This window comes from Siphateles boraxobius, unplaced genomic scaffold (assembly GCF_051911475.1).
Source record: "Siphateles boraxobius isolate OS27281-9 unplaced genomic scaffold, OSU_SipBor_1 22, whole genome shotgun sequence".
In the NCBI taxonomy this organism is placed as follows: domain Eukaryota; kingdom Metazoa; phylum Chordata; class Actinopteri; order Cypriniformes; family Leuciscidae; genus Siphateles; species Siphateles boraxobius.
Window position 1 is genome coordinate 25,883,935 of NW_027508833.1, and position 27,517 is coordinate 25,911,451.

General features: G+C 41.7%; 3 protein-coding genes across 6 annotated transcripts in view; 1 reads left to right on the forward strand and 2 right to left on the reverse strand.

Moving 5' to 3' along the window:
* Positions 1–27,517, forward strand: part of LOC143746962 (solute carrier family 35 member D3) — a 347,105-nt gene that overhangs the window by 271,183 nt on the left and 48,405 nt on the right. The gene's annotated exons all lie outside the window — the stretch shown is intronic.
* Positions 5,867–7,159, reverse strand: LOC143746653 (uncharacterized). Its single transcript, XM_077238610.1, has one exon. The coding sequence runs from the start codon at positions 7,157–7,159 to the stop codon at positions 5,867–5,869; it is 1,293 nt and encodes a 430-aa protein (XP_077094725.1).
* p4ha1b (prolyl 4-hydroxylase, alpha polypeptide I b) lies at positions 11,581–26,399 on the reverse strand. 4 transcript variants are annotated; one of them, XM_077239285.1, is made up of 15 exons: positions 26,144–26,399; positions 24,315–24,391; positions 23,768–23,864; positions 23,336–23,487; positions 22,375–22,512; positions 21,652–21,891; positions 20,048–20,262; positions 19,786–19,962; positions 17,386–17,456; positions 15,608–15,707; positions 15,423–15,476; positions 13,248–13,313; positions 12,561–12,629; positions 12,380–12,476; positions 11,581–12,267 (listed from the first exon to the last, which is right to left on the reverse strand). In XM_077239285.1, exons 2-15 carry the CDS (start codon positions 24,388–24,390, stop codon positions 12,197–12,199), a joined length of 1,623 nt encoding a protein of 540 aa, XP_077095400.1. In that variant the 5' UTR covers position 24,391; positions 26,144–26,399; the 3' UTR covers positions 11,581–12,196. The 4 variants fall into 4 exon arrangements, with proteins under 4 accessions (XP_077095400.1, XP_077095399.1, XP_077095397.1 ...); XM_077239284.1 differs by lacking the exon at positions 17,386–17,456 and adding an exon at positions 19,311–19,381 and having other exon boundaries at positions 26,144–26,366; XM_077239282.1 differs by lacking the exon at positions 26,144–26,399 and having other exon boundaries at positions 24,315–24,414.

Consider the following 27,517-nt stretch of genomic DNA (forward strand, 5'->3'; position numbering starts at 1 on the left):
ATCACCATAATCAGTAATAGAGAGAAATGTGGCATCGACTATCCTTTTTCTGGCAGAAAAAGTAAAACAAGATTTGTTCCTAAAGAAAAAAACTTTTTTTTTTACTATATTTTGTATATGAAGCGTAAAAGAAAGATGATCATCAATTTAAAATCCAAAATAATTATAAGATGAAACTACCTCAATTGTTTTACCCTGTTTAGTAACAATATGCAGGTCTAACTCATTTTTCCTTGAGTTTGAAAAGACCATTACTTTGGTCTTCTCTGCATTAAGCACAAGCTTTAATTGATAAAGCTGTGCTTGCACTCTATCGAAAGCAGTTTGCAAGCATTCATACACCTTCCTAATGGTAGCTGCACAACAATAAATAACCATATTATCTGCATAAAAATGAAAAATGCGTGTTGGATATTTTCCTCCAGACAGTTTATATAAATAGTGAATAAAAGTGGCCCAAGAATGGAGCCCTGTAGTACCCCTTTACAGATTGATACATATTTTGACGTTAGGACATTGCGTAGCTTGATTCCTATCAACGAGGTGGTTGATAAACCAGCCCACAGAGTGCTTAGACACACCTATACTGATCAGTCTCTGAACTAGTATGCTATGGTTAACAGTGTCAAATGCTTTGGACAGATCAATAAACAGAGACAAACAGTGTTTCTTATCATCAAGTGCTTTGACTATATCATTAATAACTTTTATAGAAGCAGTGGTACTGTTGTAGCATGGTAATATACCAAACTCTGCTACTTCGCTTTGCTTCATAGACAGAGTCTGGAATCGCATCATTGAAAAGTGTTTTCTTTATCGCGGGGGGGCTATAAAATCATTGGTTACCCGTAAGCCAATCACATAACGTTTGGTTATGATGTGTGTTATTCGCCAGCTCAGCCGCATCGAAGTTCCACTCTAAACACATGTATGATGCGAAAACTAAACCATCGAGCGAAATACCGGAGTGAACATGGCTGACCGAGTTTTTCACCGCTGGTCCCGTCCAGCCCAGAGCCTTCACCGCTGGTCCCGTCCAGCCCAGAGCCTTCACCGCTGGTCCCGTCCAGCCCAGAGACTTCACCGCTGGTCCCGTCCAGCCCAGAGTCTTCACCGCCCTGGCCGCCCGAGGGGTCTTCACCGCCCTGGCCGCCCGAGGGGTCTTCACCGCCCTGGCCGCCCGAGGGGTCTTCAACGCCCTGGCCGCCCGAGGGGTCTTCACCGCCCTGGCCGCCCGAGGGGTCTTCACCGCCCCGGCCGCCCGAGGGGTCGTCTGCTTCGCCCTGGCCGCTGGCTAAACCATCACCCGCTGTTTCTGTTCCCTTCCATGGACCTGGCCCCCCATCCCTCCCCCTGATTCTTCACCGCCCTGGCCGCCCGAGGGGTCGTCTGCTTCGCCCTGGCCGCTGGCTAAACCATCACCCCCTGTTTCTGTTCCCTTCCATGGACCTGGCCCCCCATCCCTCCCCCTGATCCTCCACCGTTCCACCTCCCTCCTGGACTCTTGTTTTGTTTGTTCTTTGTGGGTCTTGGAGCGTCTGGTAGCCGCTCCGTAGAGGGGGGGTTATGTCACAGTGTCTGGTTTGTGTTCCCCGGGTGTCCACTAGAGGTCTCTTCCCCATACTGTCACCATTCACTCTGGAACTGCATCCCCCACAATCCTTGTCTGTACCAATCACTGTTCATTGCACTCAGCTGTTCCCCGTCATCATTGTACCCAGCTGTTACCGGTTATTTCATTGTTAGTTCTTTGTTTTATACCCTGTCTGTGTCAGTGTTTGTCATGGAGTCCTTGTTTGATGTCCGTGCACTTCCATGTTTCCATGCCTGTACTGTTTCGTGTTTTCTGGACTGCCTTTTTTGGATTTTGACCTTTTGCCAGACTTGGATTATGATTACGGATTACCCCAATAAATTGCTATTGGATCTTACATTTCCTGTGTGTGTGTCCGTGACAGAAGTCTGACGTAGTCAGGCTAGTACTGTTGTGTTTTTTCCTGAAACCTGATTGATGCTTAGATAAAACTGACTGAGCATTTAAATACTCTTTCACTTGTTCACTAACCAAAGATTCCAATACTTTGGCCAAAGCTGAAAGTTTGGAAATGGGTCTGTATTTATTAGGCAAGGTAGGGTCACCTCCTTTCAAAAGTGGTAAAAAATAAGCAGATTTCCATACCTTGGGAATTTTATATGACCAGAGAAAGATTAAAAAGATGAGTCAGAGGTTCAGCTAGGCTATCTGCAGCTAATTTCAAAAATAAAAGAAAGGTTCTAAGTGACCGGGGCCCGCTGGTTTCCGAGGATTAAATTGGTAAGTGAGACTGGGTGTTGGCGGCAGGATCCTCTTCTATCTTGCCCACCGTAAAATATTCGCTGACCAAGTTGATGTACTCGGCCAGCGTCCAGTAGGAGTTTCCTCGTGGATCCCACCATGAGCGCAAAGTTGTTGCACTGGGCAAGGTGGCTGACGTCGACGAAATCCTCCACATACTCCTCTAGGTCTCTACCTCCCTGAAACATAAAAATCGTTGCCCCGTTGGGTTTGTAGGGGCACCCCATTGGGGCGACATTCATGGATGCAAGATCCATATTTAAATTATTCTTGTGGTCCGGTATTCTGTAACGCTGTCAGTCCGATGATGAGGACGAAAGGCAGAGAAGATCAGATATAAGTCCTTTTATTTAAACTCAAAGTAGAATCATATTATCCAAGGTATAGAAACAGCAACTAGACAAAGTGTTGCATGCCATTCACCAACAATACCGGACAACTGAAGTGAGCACACAGAGAAACTTAAATACACAGTGATAATGAGACAGTGACAAACAGCTGTGATAATTAATGAGTGAACATGAAAACTGATGAGTGGCAGGAAATTGACCAAAGGAAACAGGCAACAGATGAATACAAGCAAAAAGTCCATAAAAACAAAACTAACAAGACATAATTGTGACAGTATGAGTGTAGTCGGTATGTACTATATATTCGCCATGCTGTCATTATTATAATTTGTTACATTCATATAGCGCTTTTCTGGGTACTCAAAGCGCTTTACGTATGGAAGGGGGAATCTCTTCAACCACCACCAATGTGCAGCATCCACCTGGATGATGCGACAGCAGTCGCACAGGAGCTTTTTGGTGGAGAGGAGATAGAGTGATGAAGCCAATCATTATATATGGGCAGAGGTGGAAAAAGTAGGCTACACAACTTCCTTACTAGAGTGAAAGTACAGATGCCTCTGAATATATGCCTACCTCTCCTCATATCAATAGCAAATTTATTTCTAGAGCAAAGTTCCAGTAGTGTGCTTAAATGTGAGATTGAATAAATGCACTTAATAATGTCCACAATGGTTTCGGACACCCAAATGGCTGTTCCCTCAAATAGTGCCCTAAAGTCTCTATGAAAAGTTGTTGCTGTTAGTATGAATGTGTTAGCCTTACTGTTAACTATAAACTAGTGTGCTCCAACACAATGACAAAATTCGCCTTTAGACGACCAAACCCAACGTTGAAAATCATTGATTTCAGTTGATGTCAGAATCAATAAGGATGTTAAACATCAGTCGGGTTCTGACGTCAACCCGACTTTCATTTCCAACCACAAAGCAAACCCTGCAACCAAAATCATCCACTGACTGTCTACTCAAGGACCTTGACAGAAATGTAGTACAGTAAAAAGTATGATATTTGTCTTTAAAATGTAGTGAAGTTAAAGTAAAAAGTTTCCAGAAAAAATAATACTCAAGTCAAGTACACATGCTCAAAAAGTGTACTTAACTACAGTACTCAAGTAAATGTACCACATATGGGGAGGATGATTAGGAGGCCAAGATGGACAGAGGCCAATGGGCACATTTTATTACAATATTCAAACAATAAATTTTGTTTGGTGCTCTTTAATGTGGCCTGACAGATCACTGTAGCACCTCTGTTCAAGTGGCAGTTGAACTGACCATCTCTCCCTCTTTACTACTTGTTATATTATGAAATAAACATGAATGAACATCAGATGTTGAAAAATACAGTACAACTTACTGAAAGTTACTAAAATTAGTCTCATATAATTGCTCAAATCAGTGTTTCAACTGCTGAAAGATGTCCGTAAAACAGCTTGTAAACAATGTACACATAATGTTACATTTACTTCAGAAAAGCCATTCACTGACCGGCTTGTTATAATGAACTCTAGAGAGGAGCATTTTGCTAAATATATGCACTAAAGGCATATTACATATTCATTATATTTTGACTCTTATATCATTCAAAATATTATATTATTATAAAAACCTCATTATATAAATTGTATGTTAATTGTATACAAAGCAGTTAATTTCAACCTTTAATGGTATAGTACTTTAATGGTTGATTAGAACACACGGCGAAGATGATTAGATTCAAAAGTCTTAGATAAATAATCCACACAATTTAACCGAGAAGATAGCAGGCAATGTAACAACAGTCTGAAAGGACTCAGGGCCGGCGCTCCGCACACGCACATCACGCACTGCGCGAAGGGCACCAAGTGCTTGGGGGGGGCACCAAAAAATCTGGGTCGTGAAAAATCATCACAATAGGCTACTATTATAAATAACAAATAAAATGTCTAAAGCATGTTAATATACAAAAGCAATACAAAAGTAATATAGGCCTAGACCAAATTAGTCGACAAAAAGGTGAATCTCCTGTGCCAGTCTCCCTCTGGTGCCCCCCCTTCCCCACCTCCCAGTGGTCTGTTCATGCCTCAATCAATGTAAAATTTGGCAGACACCGACCTCAGACATGGCCTCGAAAAGGCACCAAGAGTCGGGGGCGGAAAAAGGAAAAAGAAGAGACAGCGGGATGATACTCGTGCGTCGCTTGCAGGTAAGACACTGTTTTAAATAAAAATGTTCGTTTTGTAGCGCGGGCGCCCTTGCGTCGTGTATGCATGTCCAGGGGGCATCGCTAGTAGTGCAAATGATCCGGGGCAGGCTTTTTTAGCCCTGCATGTTGAATCTTTTATTTTAACGGGGGTCCGGGGGTTTCTCCCCCGGGAAATTTTGAAACTTGGGCTGTTTAAGATGCAGTTAGTTTGTTTGAGAAGAAAAGGTTAGATACGTTTTTTTCGTTGTTGTTCTATGCGGATAATGCGGTCGTTTTCAAGAGGTTCATAGGCCAAGGCCCAAGGGCGACATCTGTTGGTGAAACTGCAATCAGGAAAAAAAACAATAGGTTACTATCGTAACCCCGGTTCTCTGAAACATCGAGTGGAGAGATCCACCTATGGGAAGGGCATCCGTACCTGACCTCTGCAGAAGCATCCAATTGCACCAAGTCTGGCTAGACAGACAGAAGCGCGCAGCCAATGCCAGGTGAGGCCACACCCCCTCACCTAAGGGCATATAACATCTGGGCGCGCTGCTATTCCTCAGTAAGTATATTCGCTTCTCGTGCAGCAAGCGGGGCAAAGCTGGTGGATCTCTCCACTCGATGTTTCAGAGAACCGGGGTTACGATAGTAACCTATTGTTCTCTTTCATCATCTCGTGTTCGAGATCCACCTATGGGAGAGACATGGACAGCTCCCCGATTGCCCAATACACTCACAGTGAGGTTCTGAAAGCCAGAGAAAGACGGTCACCCCGGGGAGGCGGTGCCTGACACGTCCATTAATCATGAACCTGCAAAGGTGACGCCACACCGACTGCTGTGGACACGCAGGACATGAAGCATGCATGAGACACATACATGAAAGTACCCCCAACCCACCAAGGCACATAAACTAAACCCATAACGGGAAGTAAATGTTTGGTGGCAAGAATGAACATGACCAGCCGGGCCATTCACTCTTATTGGTTTCAACAGGGTACAGGGAAGAGCTAAGAAGACCCAACCCCTAAAACCGAATGTGCTACCGAGGTTCTGGTGACATCCAGCCGGTAGTAACGCACAAAGGTATGAGGAGAAGCCCAACTGGCAGCGGAGCAGATGTCCTGCAGTGACACTCCCCTAAACAAAGCCCAAGAGGCGGCTAAGCCCCTTGTGGAATGAGCTCTGATGCCCCTTGGGGGCTGCACTCCCTTTGCTTCATAAGCCATAGTTATAGCGCCCACAACCCAATGTGAGAGGCGTTGCTTCGATATGGGACTCCCTCTGTGCGGAGGGGCCCATGAAACAAAGAGCTGGTCGCTCTTCCGGAAAGCGCTGGTCCTGGTCATATAAGCCTGTAAAGCACGGACTGGACACAGAGCATTCAGCCTCTGATCCTCCAGAGAGGTAAAAGGTGGAGGGTGAAAAGCGGACAGCTCCAACACCTCCGAAGTGAACGCAGGGAAGCACTTCGGCATGAAGGCCGGGTTAGGCTTAAGGGAAACCTTATCTCCACTGAGGGAGAACTTAGTGCACGAGGGGTGAACCGAGAGTGCATGTAGCTCACTGACACGTTTGGCAGATGCCAAGGCCAAGAGCAAAGCTGTCTTGAAGGACAGCAGCTTAAGGGAAATACTCCCCAGGGGCTCAAAAGGATGTTGAGACAGTGCTTCCAGCACCATGGAGAGGTCCCATTCCGGAACAGTTCTCCTGATGACTGGCAACGAGCGGCGTGCACCCTTCATGAATCTGCGGATTAGAGGGTGCTGCCCGACAGTAGAGCCCTCAAAACCCACATGACAGGCTGAAATCGCAGCCAAATAGACCTTAATGGTGGAAAAAGACCTCCCTTTTTCCATGAGGTCCTGAAGGAAACACAAAATATCAGGAACTGAGCACTGATAAGATGTGAGACCGCGCCCATCGCACCACCCTTCGAACACGTGCCACTTACAGCCATATAAGGACCGTGTAGAGACGGCCCTGGCATTCTGAATAGTGGCGACCACACGCGGCGAAAGCCCAAGTGCGTTCAGGTTCGTCCTCTCACGGGCCAGGCCCAGAGAGCCACCCTGTCCGGGTGGGGGTGGTAAATCTCCCCGTTGGCTTGGGACAATAGATCCGTGCGAACGGGAAGGCGCCACGGCTCGGCGTATAACAGAGGAATTATCTCCGCCAGCCATGGTGCCTTGGGCCACCTGGGTGCTATCAGAATGAGAGACAGGCCCTGCTCTCTCACCCTGGCCAATGAGGGAATTATCAGGCACAGGGGAGGAAAAGCATACAGGAGCACTCTGGGCCATGGGTGGGCCAGTGCGTCTACCCCGAGGGGCGCGTCCATGTCCCTTAGAGAGAAGAACATAGGACAATGGTAGTTTTCGCGCGAGGCGAATAGATCTACGCTCGCCCGTCCGAATCTCATCCATAGCATTTCCACTATCTGAGGGTGAAGACGCCAATCTCCGTAGATTGGGTTTCCCCTTGATAGCAGATCCGCACCTCTGTTCAGAATGCCCGGAACGTGAGTTGCGCGTAACGACAGGAAAACCCGTCTGCTCCACACCAAAAGCTTGTAAGCTAGAGCGTGGAGTTTCGACGAGCGCATGCCGCCCTGACGGTTGATATAAGCCACAGCCGTGGTATTGTCGCACCGTACTAGAACGTGATGTCCCTGCAGGCGAGGCAGAAAATGATTCAGAGCTTTCCAAATGGTTAAAAGCTCTAAATAGTTTATGTGCGCTGAACGTAGTCTGTTTGGCCACAGACCGTTCACCGTTCTGCCCTCCTGGGTGGCACCCCAGCCTGTCAAGGACGCATCTGTCGTCACAACTTTCCGCATCGTAACCGCCCCCAGAGGGGTTCCCCGTGCGTAAAAGTTCTCGCTCTCCCAGTGGCGCAAGGTCGCCGAGCAGGCGCGTGTCACTGTTACCGAGCGGCAAAGGTCGCGAATCGGGCTGAAATGTAGTGACAAGACCCATTTCATGAACGCCCTCATCCTCAGAAGTCCCAATGGCACAACTTGGGTGGATGAAGCCATGAGACCCTGTAGCCTGAGACATGTGCGATATTGCACTTTCGCCCCTTCTCTGAACTGCGTCAGACAGTTCATCAGAGAGCGAACGCGCTCTTGAGAGAGGCGCGCTCGCATGGAGACCGAATTCAACTCCAAGCCCAAGAAAATGACATTCTGACTGGGCGTGAAATTGCTCTTGCTCACATTCACTTGAAACCCGAGCGATGTGATGTGCGCGAGCACACGGTCGGTGTCCTGCAACACCTTCTCCTTTGATTCGGCTATGATGAGCCAATCGTCTATATAAGTCAGGATTCTCAGACCTGATATTCTCAGAGGTGCTAAGCCCGCCTCCGCGCACAGACAGAAAGACCGGGGACTCAAACTGAGTCCAAACGGAAGAACTGTGAATTCGTAACATATGCCCTGGTAGGCGAAACGAAGAAACTTCCTGTGCGGAGGATAGATGCTTATGTGAAAGAAAGCATCTTTCAGATCGACTGATGTGAACCAGTCGTTCTGTTTTATGGCACGGGCGAGTGCGCCTTGTGTCAGCATTCTGAAATTGTATTTCCTCAAATGTTTGTTCAACACTCGAAGGTCCAAGATAGGGCGGAGAGAGCCGCCTTTTTTCGGGACCAGAAAATAACGGGAATAAAAACCCTGGTTCATCAGATTGGGAGGTACCACCTGAATCGCTCCCTTGTTTAAGAGAGATGAAATTTCCTCTTTCAGAATGTGAGAGGCGTTCTCTTCCGTGTGAGAAAAGAGAATGCCGTTGAAATGCGGGGGTTTTACTGCGAATTGCAATCTGTAACCCTGCATTACTGTACGCATCACCCACTCGGGAGCTGAAACGGTTCGCCAAGCCGCTTCGTGACTCGCGAGAGCTCCCGCTCGGGCCAGAGCGGAGCTGTGTGAGACCGACAGGTTTATTTGTGATGCAATGGCGCCATCTAGTGGGTACACTAGAGGCGACATGCAGGGGTTCGGAGGGATTTCCTCTCTCTGCAGTGAGATGAATTCTCTCTGCGGAGAGAGGTTTTCCCGCCGAAACGAATTCATTTGATTCGTATTTTTTTGTGTTTTGTGTGTTTTGTGTTGGGCAAACACTGGGGCCGAAGCCTTTATTGAGAGAGTGAGGGGAACAGAGTGTGGGCAGTGTGGTGTCACTGAGCTTAAACTTTCCCTTACAAAGGGCCCCCCTGAACGTGGGGGGAAAACACACATCTCTCGAACACACGAGCTGGGCAGTCTCGTTTACACACGGAGAGCTGACCCATCCGCGGGACCCCCTGGGTTTTTTGGACGGGGGTCCTAGAAGAGGAGGGGAGTCCGAAGGGCTTGCGGCCCGTGAACATGGACTCGAAGCCCCCATCGGCTGAACATCAGGCAGGCCGCTTGCGTTTCGAGTCGGTGGGGTTGGAATTCGCAGGTCTCCCGGCCGCGGCCGCGGCGGGAGCGGGCTTACCCCAGTGCTTGTGTGTAGGTGCTGGGTTATGTTGCCGAGGGGGTGGTTTGTTGCGGGGCTTTTCTCTGCCCTGATGAAACTGTCGTCCCGTGGCCGGTGGGTTAGGCAAACGCACAGGGGGCGCCTGGCGTGGGACTGACTTCCTAGGAAGGCAAAGTTTGAAGGCCTCATCCTCCTTTTTCTTATCGTCACACCGTTGTTGCATCAGTGCGACGGCGGGGCCGAAGAGAGCCCGGCCGGGCTCCACCGGCGCGCCCGCGATGCGCCGTTTCTCACTGTCAGGGAGTCCCGACAGGTTCAGCCAGAGCGCGCGCTCTCCGACCACGGAAAGCGCCATGGAGCGCCCGCAAGCTTGGACGGCCTGCCGAGCGTTACGGAGGACGAGGTCGTTCACCGTTAGGATCTCCTTCCACAGGGTTTCAGAAGGATTTCCCTTTTCCAATTGTTGCCCTAACTCTTCAAGGATCTCCGCCTGGTAGGCGGAGAGGAGCGAAGAAACGTTAAGGGCCCTGACAGCCACGGCCGAGGACTTATAAGCTGCCTGGTGAACGGAGGCAGCAAAACGGTCCATCTTGTTGGGCAAGACCGGCTTGGGGGGAGCGAGCAGCCCGCCCTGAGCGGGGTTAAGGTGCCTGGCGATGGAAGGTTCGACGGTGGGAGGTTCGCCCATACCGTGCGCCGCCATGTCCTTAACCTCGAGTCCCGTGAGACCGTGTTTGAAGTCGAGCGGGTCGCTCCAATAATTTCTCATGTGCTTCGCGCACGCCGGGAGGATGGGGAAGAGTTGTTTCCTCGGGCCGGGAGGGGGTCCCAGCACTTTCCCATCATAAATATCCCTCTCCTGGTCGGTGGCGCTCTGCGGTGCCGGCCATTCGATGTTGAGACGAGCGGCCGCTCGCTCACACACTTCCAGGAGGATGGCTTGAGGCAGAACCGCGTGGGCCGTAGCCTGGGGAACACCAGAGGGCGGGATGGCCTCCTCGTCCTCTGAAACCCCAAGAATGGCCGCATCCTCCTCTTCGCCAGAACCGGGCAGGTCGTGGACGAGAGTGAGGTTGTCCCCGAAGATGTCCTCCTCGGGGAAGGCGGGATTGGGCTGGTCAGCCCAGACGAGAGACGTTGCGCCCCGGGAGGCCCCCGGTAGCGCGTCGTCATCACCGTGTCCCCCGTCCGAGTCAGAAGGGCTGAGCCCGGTGCACTGTGTCACTGCCACCTTAAGACGGCGTTTTAGCAGCTTCCTAGGCAGCAAGAGGCAGAAACTGCAATTCTCCGGGTTTTCAAGGGCTTCCCGAGCGTGCTTAAGACCCAAACAGACCACGCAAAGCTGATGAAGATCCTTAGCTGCGATGAGGGCACCACACGCGGCCGGGCAGGCCCGTGACATGCTATCCCCTGGAGAGGCTGCAGGCTTAGACAGTGACATACCAGCGAAGAAAACGGAGAAATCCGTGGCGGGCAGCCGTGAGGAGAAACGGTGAAAATAGCGAGAGCGTGGGCGGCTCCGAATGCAAAGCAGCAGTAGTTGAAAAATAAACAACTGTCACGTCCGGCGGAGGCTGATCTGGTCGATATGTCCTCCTGAAGACACGAGGTGAGCAGTGTAAAAATCCAACCGAGCTGTGAGATGCAGAGATCGCGAGAAGCGAATGTCAACTGAGGAATAGCAGCGCGCCCAGATGTTATATGCCCTTAGGTGAGGGGGTGTGGCCTCACCTGGCATTGGCTGCGCGCTTCTGTCTGTCTAGCCAGACTTGGTGCAATTGGATGCTTCTGCAGAGGTCAGGTACGGATGCCCTTCCCATAGGTGGATCTCGAACACGAGATGATGAAAGAGAACCCCCACAATCTCAGTGTTTGTATATTTTCATATTCACAGAGTTGTCAAATTATTAGGGCTGGGAAAAGATTAATCGCATCCAAAGCATCCAGAGAGCATCCAGAGAGTATGCTTTTATTCTCATGTATAAACATTGATCAGAGAATATAAACAGAAGCTCAACAGAACCTACTTAAATCTCATTGGTTCTCGCACGTCAAGCGAACATGTTTGAGCTTCCATTTACCACAACTGATGTGTGAGTTAATGAATGTTTATCAATCAACATCTGAATGACCTCAAAAGTCACCCAGCCAATAGAATTCTAAATGATCCATGCAAGAGTGTAAGAATTGTGGCACTCATACATTTCTGACACATCTCACAATTTTATAAAACGAGGCAAAAAAATTAGAACTGAAAATGATGTCATAGATTTTATTTCTGTAAAAAACTATCACACTAAAAAATATTTCCATAAGCATATAAAAACAAAATACAAAACACAGACAAACATTGTTTGCATTGGCCCCAGGAATTAAAAAAAAACTCTTTTGTACTTTAAATGTTTCAGGGGTTTATAAAAACAATTTTGTAACAGATTATTTTCCTTTTCCTTTTTTATTTTATTTATTTTTTGGTCTAAAAAGTGGGGCTTACACTGTGCCGTGTTTTCTTTAACAATTATATTAAGGTTTATGGAGTGTTCAGTGGTTTCAATTAAAGACTTCTCAAAAAATAGAGGTCATTTGGAGTTTAAGACATGACAGGAAGAGCAAAAGAAACATATGGAGTTCAAATTTAACCCTAAATAAATAACAAATAAAATATTCGATTGGACATATGCATATTCATAGTTTCTACAGTCAGGGAATATTCTGCCCAGAAACCTCACAGCATTTCTGGGTCCATTATTTGAGTAAAAGGGAACAATAGAAGAAATGCATAGATTTATGCATAGTCATTCACCCCTTGTACAAACACACATCATATTGACTAAAACTGACACTGAACAGGAAATAAGAAAAGAAAAGAAGTGATCATTCCATCTCGGACACTGCACAGGGTCGTCTGAATTCTTGACCTCGTTCATGTATCCACTTGTTTGATACTGGAGTAAAAGAGAGTAGAAAAAAATAAAACAAGTGAAAATACACATACTCATACATATTATATATACTGTATATACATACACACACATGCGCGCACATGTACATACTCACCCCATTTGTTTCCCACTAATACTGGACATGCAGCATGTCTTGTGCTGTAATCTCCTTCTCCACTGGCAAAAAGGTTATACCAGAATACTGCTGTACCCTGAAAGGTAAGAGAGAGTGAATATTAAAATGAATTAACTAGTTTACACAAGGAGAAAATTATTTATTTTAAGTGGTGTTTCACCTTTTTAGGCCACACTGCTGCGCCTACATCCGGGAAGACTGTAGCGCCCCCTGCTGACACGTCACTCATCTGCAACAGGTAATATAATTCATGATAATACAATAAATCTAAAATGCAGGGGCGGAGCTACGGGTGGGCCTGGGCCAGATTGACAGCTTGTCCACCCTGTCAGATCAATTGAACTATATCCTAAAATTATACAAGGTTGCCAACTTTCAAGCATTCAGCGCGACTGCGCAACTGACACTGCTGGTTGTCGATACAGACATTGCGATTTCTCTTAGTGACACAGTGGTTTTGATTTGATCTTTTTTCACGTGATCGCACTCCGCAATCAGAGCGGTCACTCTTCATCTATCATCAATAGGTTTCAATAGGCTTTTGTTGCAGAACCTGACAGTGCTAAAGTCATGGGAGATTACAATGCATAGCCTCTATTGCCTGTCAATTTTCTCTCCCAAGTTGATAAACAAGGAGTGATGCGAATTATTCCAGCCCACCCACACTTTAAGAGTGTGACTTTTTGCATCCGCCACTGCTATAATGTTATTGTACTTTACATTTTATTGCAAGCATTTTAACAAGCAAATCAGATATGTGATAAATCATGTCAAAGACCATAACATGTTGATAGTTTTGATTGACATTGATATATGTGTGTCTGCACGTCAAAGTCAATTTACTCACATAAAAGAGCCAAGTTGCAATTCTGTTTCCTGTTCCCAGTTCTTTAAAGGCGTCTGGTTCATCTTTCTGTTTTTAAGAACAGTGTTAAAAAAACAAAACTCAAGACACAAGCTTACCCCACTGCTCAAAAGTCTGTGGTCTGTAAGATTGGTGTTTGAAAAAAGATGCATACCAAGGTTGCATTTATTTTTATCGAAAAATAAAAACAGCAATATTGTGAATATAAATACAATTTAAAATAACTTATCTATTTCAATACAGTTTTTGAAATCTAATGTAGTCTTGACTCTTTAGTGTCACGTGATCCTTCAGAAATCATTCTTATATGCTGATTTGGAGCTCAAGAAACATTTCTTATTATTATCAATGTTGAAAACAGTTGTGCTCCTTAATATTTTTGTAGAAACTGTGATACATGTTTTTCAAGGGTTCTTTGATGAATTGACAGTTCAAAAGAACAGCATTTATTTGAAATAGAAACCTTTTGTAACATTATAAATGTCTTTACTGTCATTATTGATCAGTTTAAAGGTACGATATGCAGGATTTTTCGCCACCAGGGGTCGCTAACCTCTTACAATAACAAAGGCGTATATTGATGACGCATACAGTATTCCACATAGAGTGCCGAAGGTATGACGTCACTTTGTAGGCCAAAACGCGGAAGTGAGTTAGCATTTTAGCACTTCCGGTTCCCTCGCCCTAAAGTCTATGGGTTTTTTGAATGGGTTTTTGCTAAATCGCCTGAAATAAGGTCTGTGGTTAACAAAGTCTCTAAATATTTTCACGTTCTAATCTATGACATAAAACACACCAGTTATAACCTGCTTGTGGTTTTTAAACTTTATTGTGTCTGCTTGTGGTTTTTTAAACTTTATATAGGCTTCAAAATGTATACATTTTGGATTAACTTGTAAAGATTATCTTGATAGACAAAACGTGTAAGGGTCACAACTCTTTGTTGAACACAGATCTTATTTTTTGCTATTTTCCAAAAGTCTATGGGGAAAATGCATAGCTTTTCGATCGAGGGAACCCATGCACCGCTAACTTCCGAAACATATCTTCCAAGTGACATCATAACTTCAGCACTCTATTAAGCTGAATTATGGATCTTGTCGTCAAGCTGATAGATCTTTTATGGATGAGTGAATACATTGATGTTTTTAACATGACTGTGGTGTGAAGCAGGGTGCGATTGCTAGACGTACACCAGCGCCACACGCAACGTGAGTCCCGCGAATATAAAAGAATAAGGACATTTCATTCTACCGAACTACACGCAAGTGCTGAATTAATACTAACACAGATCTGTTTATTAGACGAATTAAACTTGAGGTAACGCAGCGCTGTTTCACTTGCTCTAACAGTTACACTATCACACCAAACAGAATTTGAGAGTGTTGAATGTTGTTAGTTAGGTTGTGTGTCGGCTGTATGAGACTAGCAGTGGGCTAGATCAACATTAGAATAACATACAGATCATATTCTAACATTTCATCATGTTGAACTAAATAACATTGATAGTTCTATGTACATTTGCTCACCTGTCTAATTAAGTACGTGCAACACTCGCGTCTCTGTCAAGTCGAAGTTAGTCGCGGACGTGGAGCTCTCGGCATCTCGAAAGATGCTGATCTTCGTTTTAGTCCTCTTTTTGTCTCAAAGTCTGCTTGCCATGGTCCATAATGTTTGAACAAAACAACAACGGCGTGAGCGTCCTGCTAGGCATAACGGGCATAACCCAGTTGTCAACGTCTGTCGCCATGGTTACTATGGCAGTACGAGAGCAAACCTGGCGGTAACCGAGGCTAACACGGATATGACGCCATTGACTGGCGACTCCTCACCCCCGCACACACGTCCCGTTTCCTTGGTTAAAATCGCAATTTTCTCACGATTTACAAATAGTTTGAAACATTTGGGATATTGTAAGTAATCAACTAAACAAAATATATAACATTGGCCTATTGGTTTTTGGATATTTTACTGCAAAAATCCTACATATTGTACCTTTAATGAAGACATGCTGAAAAGGCATGCTTTTCTCTTTTTTAAAATCATACGCCAAAATTTTGAATGGTACTGTATATAAACCATTTAATAATCCTACGCTGATTTATAGTGCTGATATGTGTGTCATTTTATCGGTGAAAGAAAGACACAGGAACTCACCCTTCCAAAGTCAAAATGAGGTTCGTACTGACCACCAACTCCATAATTTGCAACCTGAGATGAAAAAAGTTGCTTATGACAACCTTTTTAACAGAGCAATATTACAACAGATGGATTCTTGTTACACGAATGAGTTATTTGACTGAAAGCATCTGATTGGCTGATTGTGTAAAAGTTCCTCTTACCTGCAGCTCTTCTGCTGTGTCCATTTCCAGACCTGTTACATCCTCGATACGCTGGTTAATCCTTTCAATTGTAGCATGCTCATATCCAGACAGCCAAGCACTAGAACGAGGGTAGAAAAAGACTAAAAATTTAAGAAAACTGAAACAACTATTTACAAAAACAATTAATATTCCATTATACATGATAAACAAACCTCATGCCACACCATGCACATGAATGATTTTCAGACGTTTTCACATCCTGTTTTCAGTGAAAAGATTTCTAAAGTTGAATTTATTTTATTTTTTTATGTGAAAAAGTCTGACTGTGATAAAGACAAACCGGCAGGTGAAGCGATGAATGGTGGAAAGAGAAATAAAAAGAAAGAGGGGGGCGCAATCAGCAGAATGAGTTCACATTGCTCACAGAGAATATCAGAGTAAAGGAATTCAGCAACAATGATCTCATTCAGGATTATGAGTGAGTGAGTGAGTGTGTGTGAGAGTGTGTGAGAGAGAGAGAGAGGTTAACGCAAATCAACATTTAACATTAATCTTAACCATGATTTCTAACATGACAGTTATTTTTCATTTAAAATAATTGCTAATTGACACCTACATCGTTGATTTAAAAAAAACATGTATACAGTACTGTTCAAATGTTTGGGTTCAGTAAGATTACTGTATATGAACGGTTTTGAACAATGTCTCATGCTCATTTATTTTGATTAAAAAAATACAGTAAAAAACAATGCTATTGTGAAATATTACAATTTTGAAATAAATATTTTCTATTTTAATATCTTTTCAAATTTAATTTATTCTTGTGATGGCAACGTTGAATTTTTCAGCAGACATTTCTTCAGTCACATGATCCCTAATAAGCTAATTTGAATTTTCTATTTTGAATTTTCTAATTTGAAACGTTGAATTTTCAGCAGACATTTCTATAAAGCACATGAGCCCTAATTTGTTACAGAAACATTTTAATAACTGTAGTGCTGCTCAATATTTATGTAGAAACCACAATACTTTTTTTTCAGGATTCTTTAATGAATATCACATATGTATGAATGGTTCCAAAGAACCGCATTTGAAATAGAAATCATTTGTAATATTATAAATGTCTTTACTGTCACTTTTGATAAATTTAATGTTTCTGCAGAATAAAAGTAAAACAAATATTTTTTTTAAATGTTACTGACCCAAACTTCTGAATGGTAGTGTATATACACCATTTATTTTAATATATTTATCTTCTCAACATAATGTTTGAAGTCTTAAACTCACAAACTGACACATTCATAGCTTTTGGTGTGAAAGGAGCCCTCAAGCGTTCCAGCAACTCCACCCAGTCTGCCTGTGCTGGGACGTGCGTTCCCAAACATACACACTCATAATAACTAGGATAAGTTAAACCACTCTGGCGTGGGTGGAAATATGAGGGAGACGATAGAACTATGTATAGCGCCATTAAAAAATATATTTTAGTTCACAGACTCAAACGGCTGCTTATGCAGAGACTGAGACAAGGCGCAATGCTGTATGTGTGCACAGTTGTTCATTTATCGATTCTCAAACATTTCAGATAGTCTTAATATTAAGAGGACTGTAGTAGAAGAAAGACTCTAACATTTGTTGCCTGAGAAAGTGGGTCACCTAAACTTCTATGGCCAATGAAGGTTGGATTTTTGAATTTTGGCACACTTTATGAATCTCCATTTCACAGGGGGGCTTTCTAGAGATGACGATGATGGTTTTGGATAGGATGTTTTGACCTTTGACTTTTGATCCCTTACCTCTTGGAGACTCTGTACTGGGCAGTGGTGAGTTTTCCCGTAATGGGATCGTGCACAGTGGCTCGCTTTAGCTATTCACCATTACACAAATCAAAGAGGAGAAAGAGAGAGGAAAAGTTTAAAGAGGAGCAAGAACACACAAAAGGACATTGACAGAATAAGAGCAGATAAAAGAGAGGGAAAAAAGAGGAGTGAGAGAGAGAGAGAGAGAAAGAGAAGTCAATTAAGTGTCATTTTCTTAACTGAAGCCATGTAAAGAACAGGGACAGAACTGCACACCAGCAGCAGTGATGCAAAATTTTAAATAATAATAAGTCAAAGTTGTTAACATAAATCCTTGATTTACAAAATCATAAACTTTCAAATTATAATTTTGAATCACTTTGTCCCTGTTCAAGCCCTCCACACAGAGCTCATGACAACTACAGCGAGAAAAAGTAACAAAGTATAGCATTGCTTACTCTGTCTTTTTACCTTTTTATCCATCACAAATGACAAAAAGACGGCAAGGCGGAAAACTCCTCAGCATGAAAGCAATATCTATATGCGTTTACAAAGTTACAAGTCACAGCTAGTGCCTGTGAACATACAATGAAATATTTTAAATTCTAGATTTCAATATACTCTAAAATAATGTTGTTGTTTTTTAAATCATATATACACTCACCAACCACTTAGGTTCAACTCGCAAGTACAGAGTAGGACCCCCTTTGCCTTCAGAACTGCCATAATTCTTTGTGGCATTGATTCAACAAAGTGCTTAAAACATTTCTCAGAGATTTTGTCCATATTGACATGATAGCATCAAGCAGTCCCAAAGGGGCTCTACTGGACTGAGATCTGGTGACTGTGGAGGCCATTTGAGTAAAGTGAACACATTGTCATGTTCAAGGAACCAGTTTGAGATGATTTGAGCTGTGACATTGCACGTTATCCTGCTGGAAGTAGCCATCAGAAGATGGGTCCACTGTGGTCATAAAACAATGGAAATGGTCAGCAACAATACCGGCGTGGCATTTAAACAATCAACAAAGGCATTTTCACCATCAGAACTGATGCCCACTGGGTATTTTCCCCTTTTTTTAGACCATTCTATGTGAACCCTAGAGATGGTTGTGCGTGAAAATACCAGCAGTTTCTGAAATACTCAGACCAGCCCGTCTGGCACCAACAATCATGCCACATTCAAAGTCACTTAAAGGGTAACTAAACCCCTGCTCAGAGCCTGACTCCACCCACTGGCAATATTTGAAAAATGCTGGAAAAGTGGGCAGAGCCCAGCGGAGGGGGGGCGTGCACCTGAGACGCCTCTCTTTGTATGGAACCTGCCTACGTCACCAACCACCCCTTACGTCACGAACTACCCCAAACATCCAATAGGAAAATTCAACTGCAGTAGCCACCCATCAACCTGAAGAGGGCAGCACTCAGACGTTTTTAAACCATATATTGTAGAATGAAAACACTTTAAACCCAAATGTCAAAAAATGTACTGGAATCAATGAACAGCATTTATGAAGCTCCATTCTTACAGATCATTAACTAAAAAAAGTTGTTTTAGTGTTTAGTTACCCTTTAAATCACCTTTCTTTCCCACTCTGATGCTCATTTTGAACTTCAGCATATTGTCTTGACTATGTCTATAGGCACAAATGCATTGAGTTGCTGCTATGTGATTGGCTAATTAGATATTTGCGTTAGTGAGCAGTTGAACAGGTGTACCTAATAAAGTGGCTGGTGAGTTTTTATTCTCTGTTTTAGTTATTTAAAATATACATTACAATTTTTTATAGCAGTTAATTTAACAATTGTGATTTATGATTTGCATTGTTTCTGATAAGGAGTTCTCAGATTCTATGGATCGGTTAAGGCATGACGGTTCGTCTTTTTGGCGGTGTTCTAGATTCCCACACTTATGGCCTTACCTCTTACTGATCCTGTAGGGGGCGGTCTCGAGCACGCCCGTGATGGGATTGGATATAGTAGCCCTACGGAGCTGAGGAGCCACATATGGATTACACACAGGCTCCTGTAAAGCACCTTCAACCCCTCACTCATAAATACTACATTTATAATGATAAAGTTACTCAAACTCAAAAACTTATCAGATTAATAGACTACTTCTATATTCTTGATTTCTGTAAGTATTTGAAAACTATTCATATAATTATTTCATGCTTCTAAACTTGACTTTTGAGCTTCAAAAAGTCTTTTTTATTCAACAGTCACAGAAGCTATCTTCAAAAATTTAAATGACAGCTAATATTAGCAAAAAACTAATATTAGCAAAAAACATATTATCATTTAATATGTATAATAATAAAAAACTATTAAAAAAGAATAACCAAATCACAAGTTCAAACTGCAAACCACAGCATTACTTTAGTAAGTCCAACTCACTCTGGGTTTTGCCAGCTCCTTCACTGTCTCGATCTCACTGTCAGAGATGATGTCATGATAACGGACAATACGTGGGCGATCCCACTCATCTTCCTGCTTCACTGGAGCCAAAAGCAACAGTGGATTATGGTTGTTATCATAGTAACGGCAAAACAGGCGGCTTTGTCTGCGTGGGGTCTAGTAAAGTAAGCAAAAGAAAGAATTTGAGAGAAAATTTAAAACGTTTAAAAAGTAGGAGGGGGAAAACAATCTTTCTGCTCACCAGTTTTACTCCCTCTCCTCTGCACAGCATTTCATATTTCTTTCTCTCTGGCAGAGGGTCTTTGGACCGTTTCCTCTCAGTGTCATGTTTGTCCAGCACTTTCTTCTCTCTTTTTTTATCTTCCACTTCCTTATTCTCAGCCTCTGCCTTTCTCTGCTTCTCCAGCTGGAACTCAAAGTACTTTAGGTTCCCATTGGCCCTGTGGTGATCTGGGTCTGAGATTCACACACAAAGGAAATTTTAAGTTTGGAAAAATACCATAGTTCAGTGTCATCAGTCATCATTTCTTGTAAGTTCATGTTGCCATACAAGTTATTCCATTCATTCATTCATTCATTCATTCATTCATTCATTCATTCATTCATTCATTCATCCATTCATTCATTCGTTCATCCATTCATTCATTCGTTCATCCATTCATTCATTCATTCATTTTATAGAATGGGAGACTATTTTCTATGGAAGCTATACTCAAAATAAACTAAAAATCAAAAATATATGTACTGAAATTCTGGCTGTTCCAAATAAGCCAATAATTTTTTAATAATAAAAAAATAAAAAATAAACATTAAAAAAATCAAACTCAATAATTTGAAATGCTACAGTGAGTTTGTGAAAAATGTATATTCATTTTAAGATTTGTTAATGATTATTATGTTATGATGACTATAACTAAAACAATTACAAATAATTTGCATTAAATGAAATAAAGCTTAAATGAATTATAAATATTAGATATTAAAAAAAATTAATCTTGAAAAACTAAAAATTTGAAATTTTACTGACTGTAATAAATAGGTTTAAGTTAAGGAACTAAAATTCTAAAATGAAAAATGAAATAAATAAAAAAAGCTAAACAGTTATAAAAAATTACTTACAAAAAATGTAAACTAATAAAATGCACATAACATATGTACTTAAACTTAAAGGGTAAGTTCACCCTAAAATTAAGTCATTATTTGCTCACTGTTGTTCTAATGTTGTATGCCTTTCTTTCTTTTATGGGCCACAAAAGGAGAATTTTTTTTAAATGGTGGGAGCGGGAGCTCGTGTTTGTCCAATTATTGGCAGTGAATAACGAGCATCATCAAGCTTTTTTTTTAAACGCAAAAGTATCACAGAAAGATTACATGTGACATGTGCCGTATATTACAAGTGTACTGTGGGTATACGATGGGGTTTGGTGAAGAAACAAATCGAAATTGAATGTATTATGTAATTAAATTCTTGCCCTTGGCCATGTGTCTTCTTTGCACGGCTGCATGACGTGTGCACAGTTCACGTTTTCTCAACCCGAAAAAGCACACTTGTTTTTCATTAAACCTTATCGTATACCCACAGAATACTTGGGATATATGGCACGGGTCGGATGGGATCATTCTGTGATACTTGTGCGTATGGCAATTAAGAGCATACCGCAATAAAACAACACCAGGGAGAGTAAATTATGTCTACATTTTCATTTTAGGGTTAACTATCCTTTTCAAAATTTAGAAATAAAAGCTAATTCAAAATCGTAATAAATACTAGATAATATATGAACAACAATAAAATAACACTGCATTTAACCATGCTATTAAATGATTAGTTTGAGGTTTTTTTACCCAGCTTCAGCATCCTCTTGGTGAGCTCGAGGGCTCGCTCTAGTTCACCCTGCTTGTAAATGGCATAACTGAGGTAGTCCAAAACTGTGACCTTGTCTATGGTGGATTCCTCGCCTTCATCCAGCTGTGTGAGCGCCTGAGTCATCCAGAGCTCTGTGTGATAGTAATCTGCCTCAGAGTACGCAATCTTCCCCAGCTCATAGCAATCTGCCACTGTCATCCGGCTCTTGTGCACAACACCTGAGGTTACACCAGTAAAGGGACGCACAAAAACAAATGGTCTCTTAATTGGATGTCATATATTCAGTAGTGTTGTTTTAACTTCATGATACTAATACGATTTGGATGTTTTTTTAAGATATTTATTTATCCAAAGGACAGCCTTCTCAACTGTCAATCAACCATTTGACTACAACAAGGGTTAACTTTCTAAATAACCATCTGCGGTTAAGTATTTAAAGGAGACATTTGAAACACACATCACCTCCAGGTTTGAACAACTATTCAGTGGTGTTTACATTTCTTTAAAATGGCACAGAAATTATCACTCTATCCCATGGGAACATTGTAAAGAATTTCCAAAGAAATATAAAATCAACTTATCACAGACACAGCATGATGCTTCTCAAAGAGTTCACACAGTCCGTGGTAACATAATGTGCTTGATAAATATTTTCAAGCGGTCTGGAATGCATAAACACATAGACATGCACAGTCGCTCACCAGGCAGGTCTCCATTAGAGATAGTGTTGGCAGACAGCTGGTATGTGTCCTGTAATCTAAGCAAAGCTTTGGCTGCTCCTGTCTGGTCCTCATCTGTTGGGAAAAACTGTCTCTGGACAGTCAGATTAGAGATAAACCCTACAAAAGAGAACAGAGAGGAGAGGCTTGATCTTTAGGAATACAACAGCTTAAGATGTTTATAACACATATAGAGACATTTATGCAAATAATGCTAAAACAGTAAGAGTACAATATTGTTCTAAGGCTTGGGGTCAGTACATTTCTTTACAGTAATTGATATTAGCAAATAATAAAGCAAAGATGCAATAAATTGAGCAAAAGTGACAGTAAAGACATTTGATGTTATAAAAGATTTCTATTTTAAATAAATGCTGCTCTTTTGAACTTTCTATTTTAAGTATACAGACAAAAAAAATTATCACTGTTACCACAAAAACATGAAGCAGCACAACTGTTTTAAACATTGATAATAATGAGAAATGTTTCTTTAGCACCAAATTAGAAAAACACTATTTTAAATTGTTTTATTTACCGTTATTTTAAAATAAATGTAAAATTTCACAATATTACAATTTTTTTTATCAAATAAATGCAGCCCTGGTGAACGTAAGACTTCTTTCAAAAACATTCCAAAAAAATCATACCAACCCCAAACTTTTGAATGGTAGTGTATGTCATACATTATTTATGCAAAAAATTCAACCTGAATTTTTTTTTTTGAACCATGTAGAAAGTAGGACTTACAAATAAATACAAATACAAATAATACAAATGGTAAATACAAATCAGTCATTCTTAGCAAATAAATATTAATAAGTCAGATATCAGTTCAAAAACAGCTTCTCGTTACTCAACACTTGAAATAGGAAAATAGAGTAACTATATAAATATCTTATGTATAGATAAATAATTACTATGCCAGACTTTGACTGTCACTAACCATTGGTGGTGTCTTTCAGCACCAGGCTCTCCAGGTCGGCCCACTCACTGTTGAGTCTTTTCATCAGTTTGAATGCATTGACCGGGTGCCCCAGAAATCCCTCTGGGTCCTGCATGGCTGTGTTCGTCAGCGAGTCCAGTTTGTCTGCCCACCTGGTGCAGGTAAAGAAACAAAATATTCACCAGTTATCAATGAGCTGTCCAATGACTACCAAAAAGAAACACATTTTTTATGAAATGATCTGTGAATTAAAGACATCTACCCATGCAGACGTTTGTGTGTGTGTGTGTATGTGTCTATGTGTGTGTGTGTGTGTGTGTGTGTGTGTGTGTGTGTGTGTGTGTGTGTGTGTGTGTGTGTGTGTGTGTGTGTGTGTGTGTGTGTGTGTGTGTGTGTGTGTGTGTGTGTGTGTGTGTATGTGTGTTTACTCACTCTTTGACCTGCTCTAGTCTGTTCTCCTCTTGTCTAATGTATTCTTTTAGTGATTTTACCAGGTCCTTCTCTGTGTACAGTAGGTCTGTCATCTGGCCTACAAATCAAAAAGTCAAACGTCAAATCTGAAACAGAAGACTAAAAATTACACAAAGCCTCAATGACAATTTTGATAAACATTGTCACATTGTTTACTGAAATTGCCATGTATAGATAACAGCATCAAACCAAAATGTATGGGTTGGAATTATTTGGGTATTGGGTCAAAAGCGATTTTTGAAATGGTTTCTTCCAAAGGCCACTATGCATTAAGGCAGTATATACATTTTGTTCATTGATTAGCATAAAAAAATCTTCTTATTTAAATCCCCACAGATTCAAATGACAGATAGATAGATAGATAGATAGATAGATAGATAGATAGATAGATAGATAGATAGATAGATAGATAGATAGATGCTTCCTGCATGTTTCATAGTTTGGTAAGATGTATAGCCTAATCAGAAATCGATACAAGGCAGAACAACACAATGGAAGATCATCTTACCAATAGAAGTGAAGAAATCATTGTGGGCGTACAGGGAACGGAAGAGGAAACTCAACAGGAACCAAGACAATGCCATCCTGAGAGAAACAGACAGTGTCATATGTGATAGATCTAACAATGCATTGCACATCATTGCACATCTTCCTGACAATATTGGAAGAATTTATTTTTTCTGTCTTTTGAGGTGTTCAGTTCACACAAACAGATACTGTTGCAAACAGTTGGTTGTAGACTACAACCAACCTTTAGGGCAAGGAAAATGCATTACTGAACCCACTAAAACACAGGCTGTTTAAAATGCAAACAAATACAATGGAAAATTAGGTTTTGGTTGCCATAACCCCCAGTGATCTCCCATTTGGATACATGGAATACAGTTGGCTGTATTTGGTCACTGCTGGCTCAGAATTTTGGCACAAATGTGGCATCCAGAGAGCAAACAAAGAGCATCCCGCTGGGTCTATGGGAAGATCCCTTTTGTGTGTTTAAGCCAGTGTCAGCGTGTATAAACAAGATGTCACATTTGTTTGTTGAAAAGGACAAATACGGCAACCAGGGGTAAGCCTTAGAGCAAAGAGAAAGCCTATTTGGACAACTGCCCTGACAAACTCCACGAAATGAGAAGGTAGAAGGTTAAATGTAAATCTGAGTTTAATATGTTGCAAATGTTTCATGGTATGCAAAAGGCTTCTGAGATATGCAAAAAAAAGTCCCTCATGGCACCAAACTAACAGGACCTGGTCCGCTGTGCTCATGTGCTCTGCAGGTACTTCGAAACCACCATGTGAACAATAGAAGGCTTCTTGGCTGTATTATTAACAGAATAAGTATTATAAATTAATAGGAGTAATTGTCATAATCAGTTATATTAGTTTCAAAATGAGCAGACACGCTTATTTAAGGTAAATATTAAGTCCTTAAATTAGCAATGAATAGCCTTTAATTTTTTTTCATATTTGTCTTGTATATGCGAAAAGTAATTATTAGATTGGATTACTTAGATTGTAAAAAGCTCAAAAGGTACTGCATAATTACAGGAAAGACCATATAGTGGTGTTCGTGAGCTCGTGAGGGTCCAGCATGGAAGCCAAACGCAGTTCATTCGGTGCAGACTGCACTGCCACGTCTTCGCCCCGCCCCCTCGAGAGCACGAGAAGAGTTAAGCCGACTGCAAACTCTTCAAAAAGTTCACAGATAACAGATGCCAAATAAAAAGTTTTACAAATCCGCGCAATAGGGCGGGTGGGACTCTTTTTTTTTTTTTTTAAACACTCACTGCGGATGTTACGCGTGCTTGACGCAGAGAAACACTGTAACAACATTTTTGCAACGTTATGACAGTGCTGCAAAATATGTAACGCGCTTTTGACTTGTCCACATTGATATCCGCTTTAGAACAAAAACATATTCCTCGTAATAGCGAAAATAAAATAAAAAACTTATATTTTCGGAGAATTTGTCATATTTCAAATTAGATCCGAAGATTGAATTTAAGTCGCGCTTAATGAACTTGAAACTTATTTCTCCTAAGTATTCAATCAATGCAAATTTAGATAGTTTATTATTGTGTACAATAAAGATTGAGTACAAGATAACCTCGTGCACGTCCGGTCGGCACATTTTCTCAGCCAGAAGAAATTCCTGCCCGATACTTTTTTTACGCATCAGGAGTTTTTAATATCAGAGTTTTCCATGTAGGTATATGATGCATCATATTTCCTTTGCTCTGTCGATTTAAAAAGTCATTCCAACAACAAATAATTGGATTAAAAAACAAACTAAAAGTACAAACAAATCACACTTGGAAAGCAAATAACCTCGTAGGCTACCTTTCAGGCTGTCACACGCGCAGAGAAACAGTGAATCGATCCAGATGTTGCTCTAGTGGTGCTGATGAGGAGCTCAGTGTGGATGGAGGACTCTTCTGTGTTTACGATGTTTCTGGTGTGCAGCGGGGCTTTATCTGAGAGGCTACACCGCTCTTTTCCTCGACATCTGGCGGAGGGAATTCCGCTGAGCTACGTGCAGAGTCGCACACACTCTCCCAAACTCATGGAACCAGGTGGAATTTCGAACCGCGCATGCGCACAATGCAATTCCTTTATCTCTCTTCTTCTTCATTGGAATGCTGGCGTATTTTCCATGTTACTTGATTTTATACATATTAAACAGTTTATACTGACACAGTGGCTAATAACAGCAAATTGTATCCATAATATAGGATACATCTTTAAATTATCTTTATCTTTAAATTTTTGTTGAACCCACGAGCACGAGTAACTTGTGATTATTATTTCAATGCCATGACATGTCAGTCAAGGCTCACTTCAAGTATGGATTACTTTTTATAGGCTATTACCCTTTTTATTTTATGGCTGTGGTCAATAATGAATATGCACTTCTATTCTTCTATTTTTTCTGTGCAAAAAGAAGAGGAAGTTTCTATCTCTTACCTCTCTCCACTCTTGTCTTTCTCTTTGTTAAGTCCTCTCTTTTTGATTTATAATAACCTTATGGATATCTGGGTTAAAACTTTGCTGGTTTAATTTCTGAATGCAAACTTTGCTTTCCAAATTAACACTTGGCTATAAATACGAGGCAACCGTTTTTCACATAGTCTGAAGAATTTCTGTTTGTTTGTGAAACTGTAACACAATAGAGACACGACAGCAGGCATTTGTTATAAATACAGTTTATTGCACTCTGTGTATAGCTGATGTATATATTGAGCATTTCAAAGTTTTAATTAACATTTTCTGTATTATTTGAAATGCTAAAAAAAAACTGCTTTAGCACAATCTTTTGAGAGTTGCCTTGAGTATTTCCTTTCTATTACTATTGTTTTTAATAAATTAGTTGTAATGATTTCTTGTAATACCGCTGCTTCTCAACGCTAGCCAAACATAACTTGACTCATGCTAAAATGATTATGGAGTGCTCCTACGAGACTGATTGCAAACTTATTTCTTTATCCCAGCCCTCAGTGTCTTTGCAGTTATTATTTATTCCACTGATTTAAAGTTGACTTTATTGACTCTTTGGTTATACTAGATCTCTCAAGAAGCTGAAAAACAAAACATGTCTTTTCTTACAAACAAAACCTAAACTAGACACAAATACATTTTGTCACCTTTAACCACCACTGTCACAGTGTATGGTTTGTGTATCCCCGGGTGTCACTAGAGATCCTCGTTTTCACGGTA

What these genes read in the sequence shown, in the direction of transcription:
- LOC143746653 (XM_077238610.1), bottom strand. Translation starts at nt 7,159, where the DNA reads ATGGCCCAGAGTGCTCCTGTATGCTTTTCCTCCCCTGTGCCTGATAAT.
- p4ha1b (XM_077239282.1), bottom strand. Translation starts at nt 24,414, where the DNA reads ATGACACTGTCTGTTTCTCTCAGGATGGCATTGTCTTGGTTCCTGTTG. An exon ending in CTCTAATGGAGACCTGCCTG is followed by an intron (nt 21,892 to 22,374) that starts GTGAGCGACTGT and finishes GTGTAACCTCAG; the next exon opens with GTGTTGTGCACAAGAGCCGG. An exon ending in ATTAGTGGGAAACAAATGGG is followed by an intron (nt 12,268 to 12,379) that starts GTGAGTATGTAC and finishes CTTTTACTCCAG; the next exon opens with TATCAAACAAGTGGATACAT.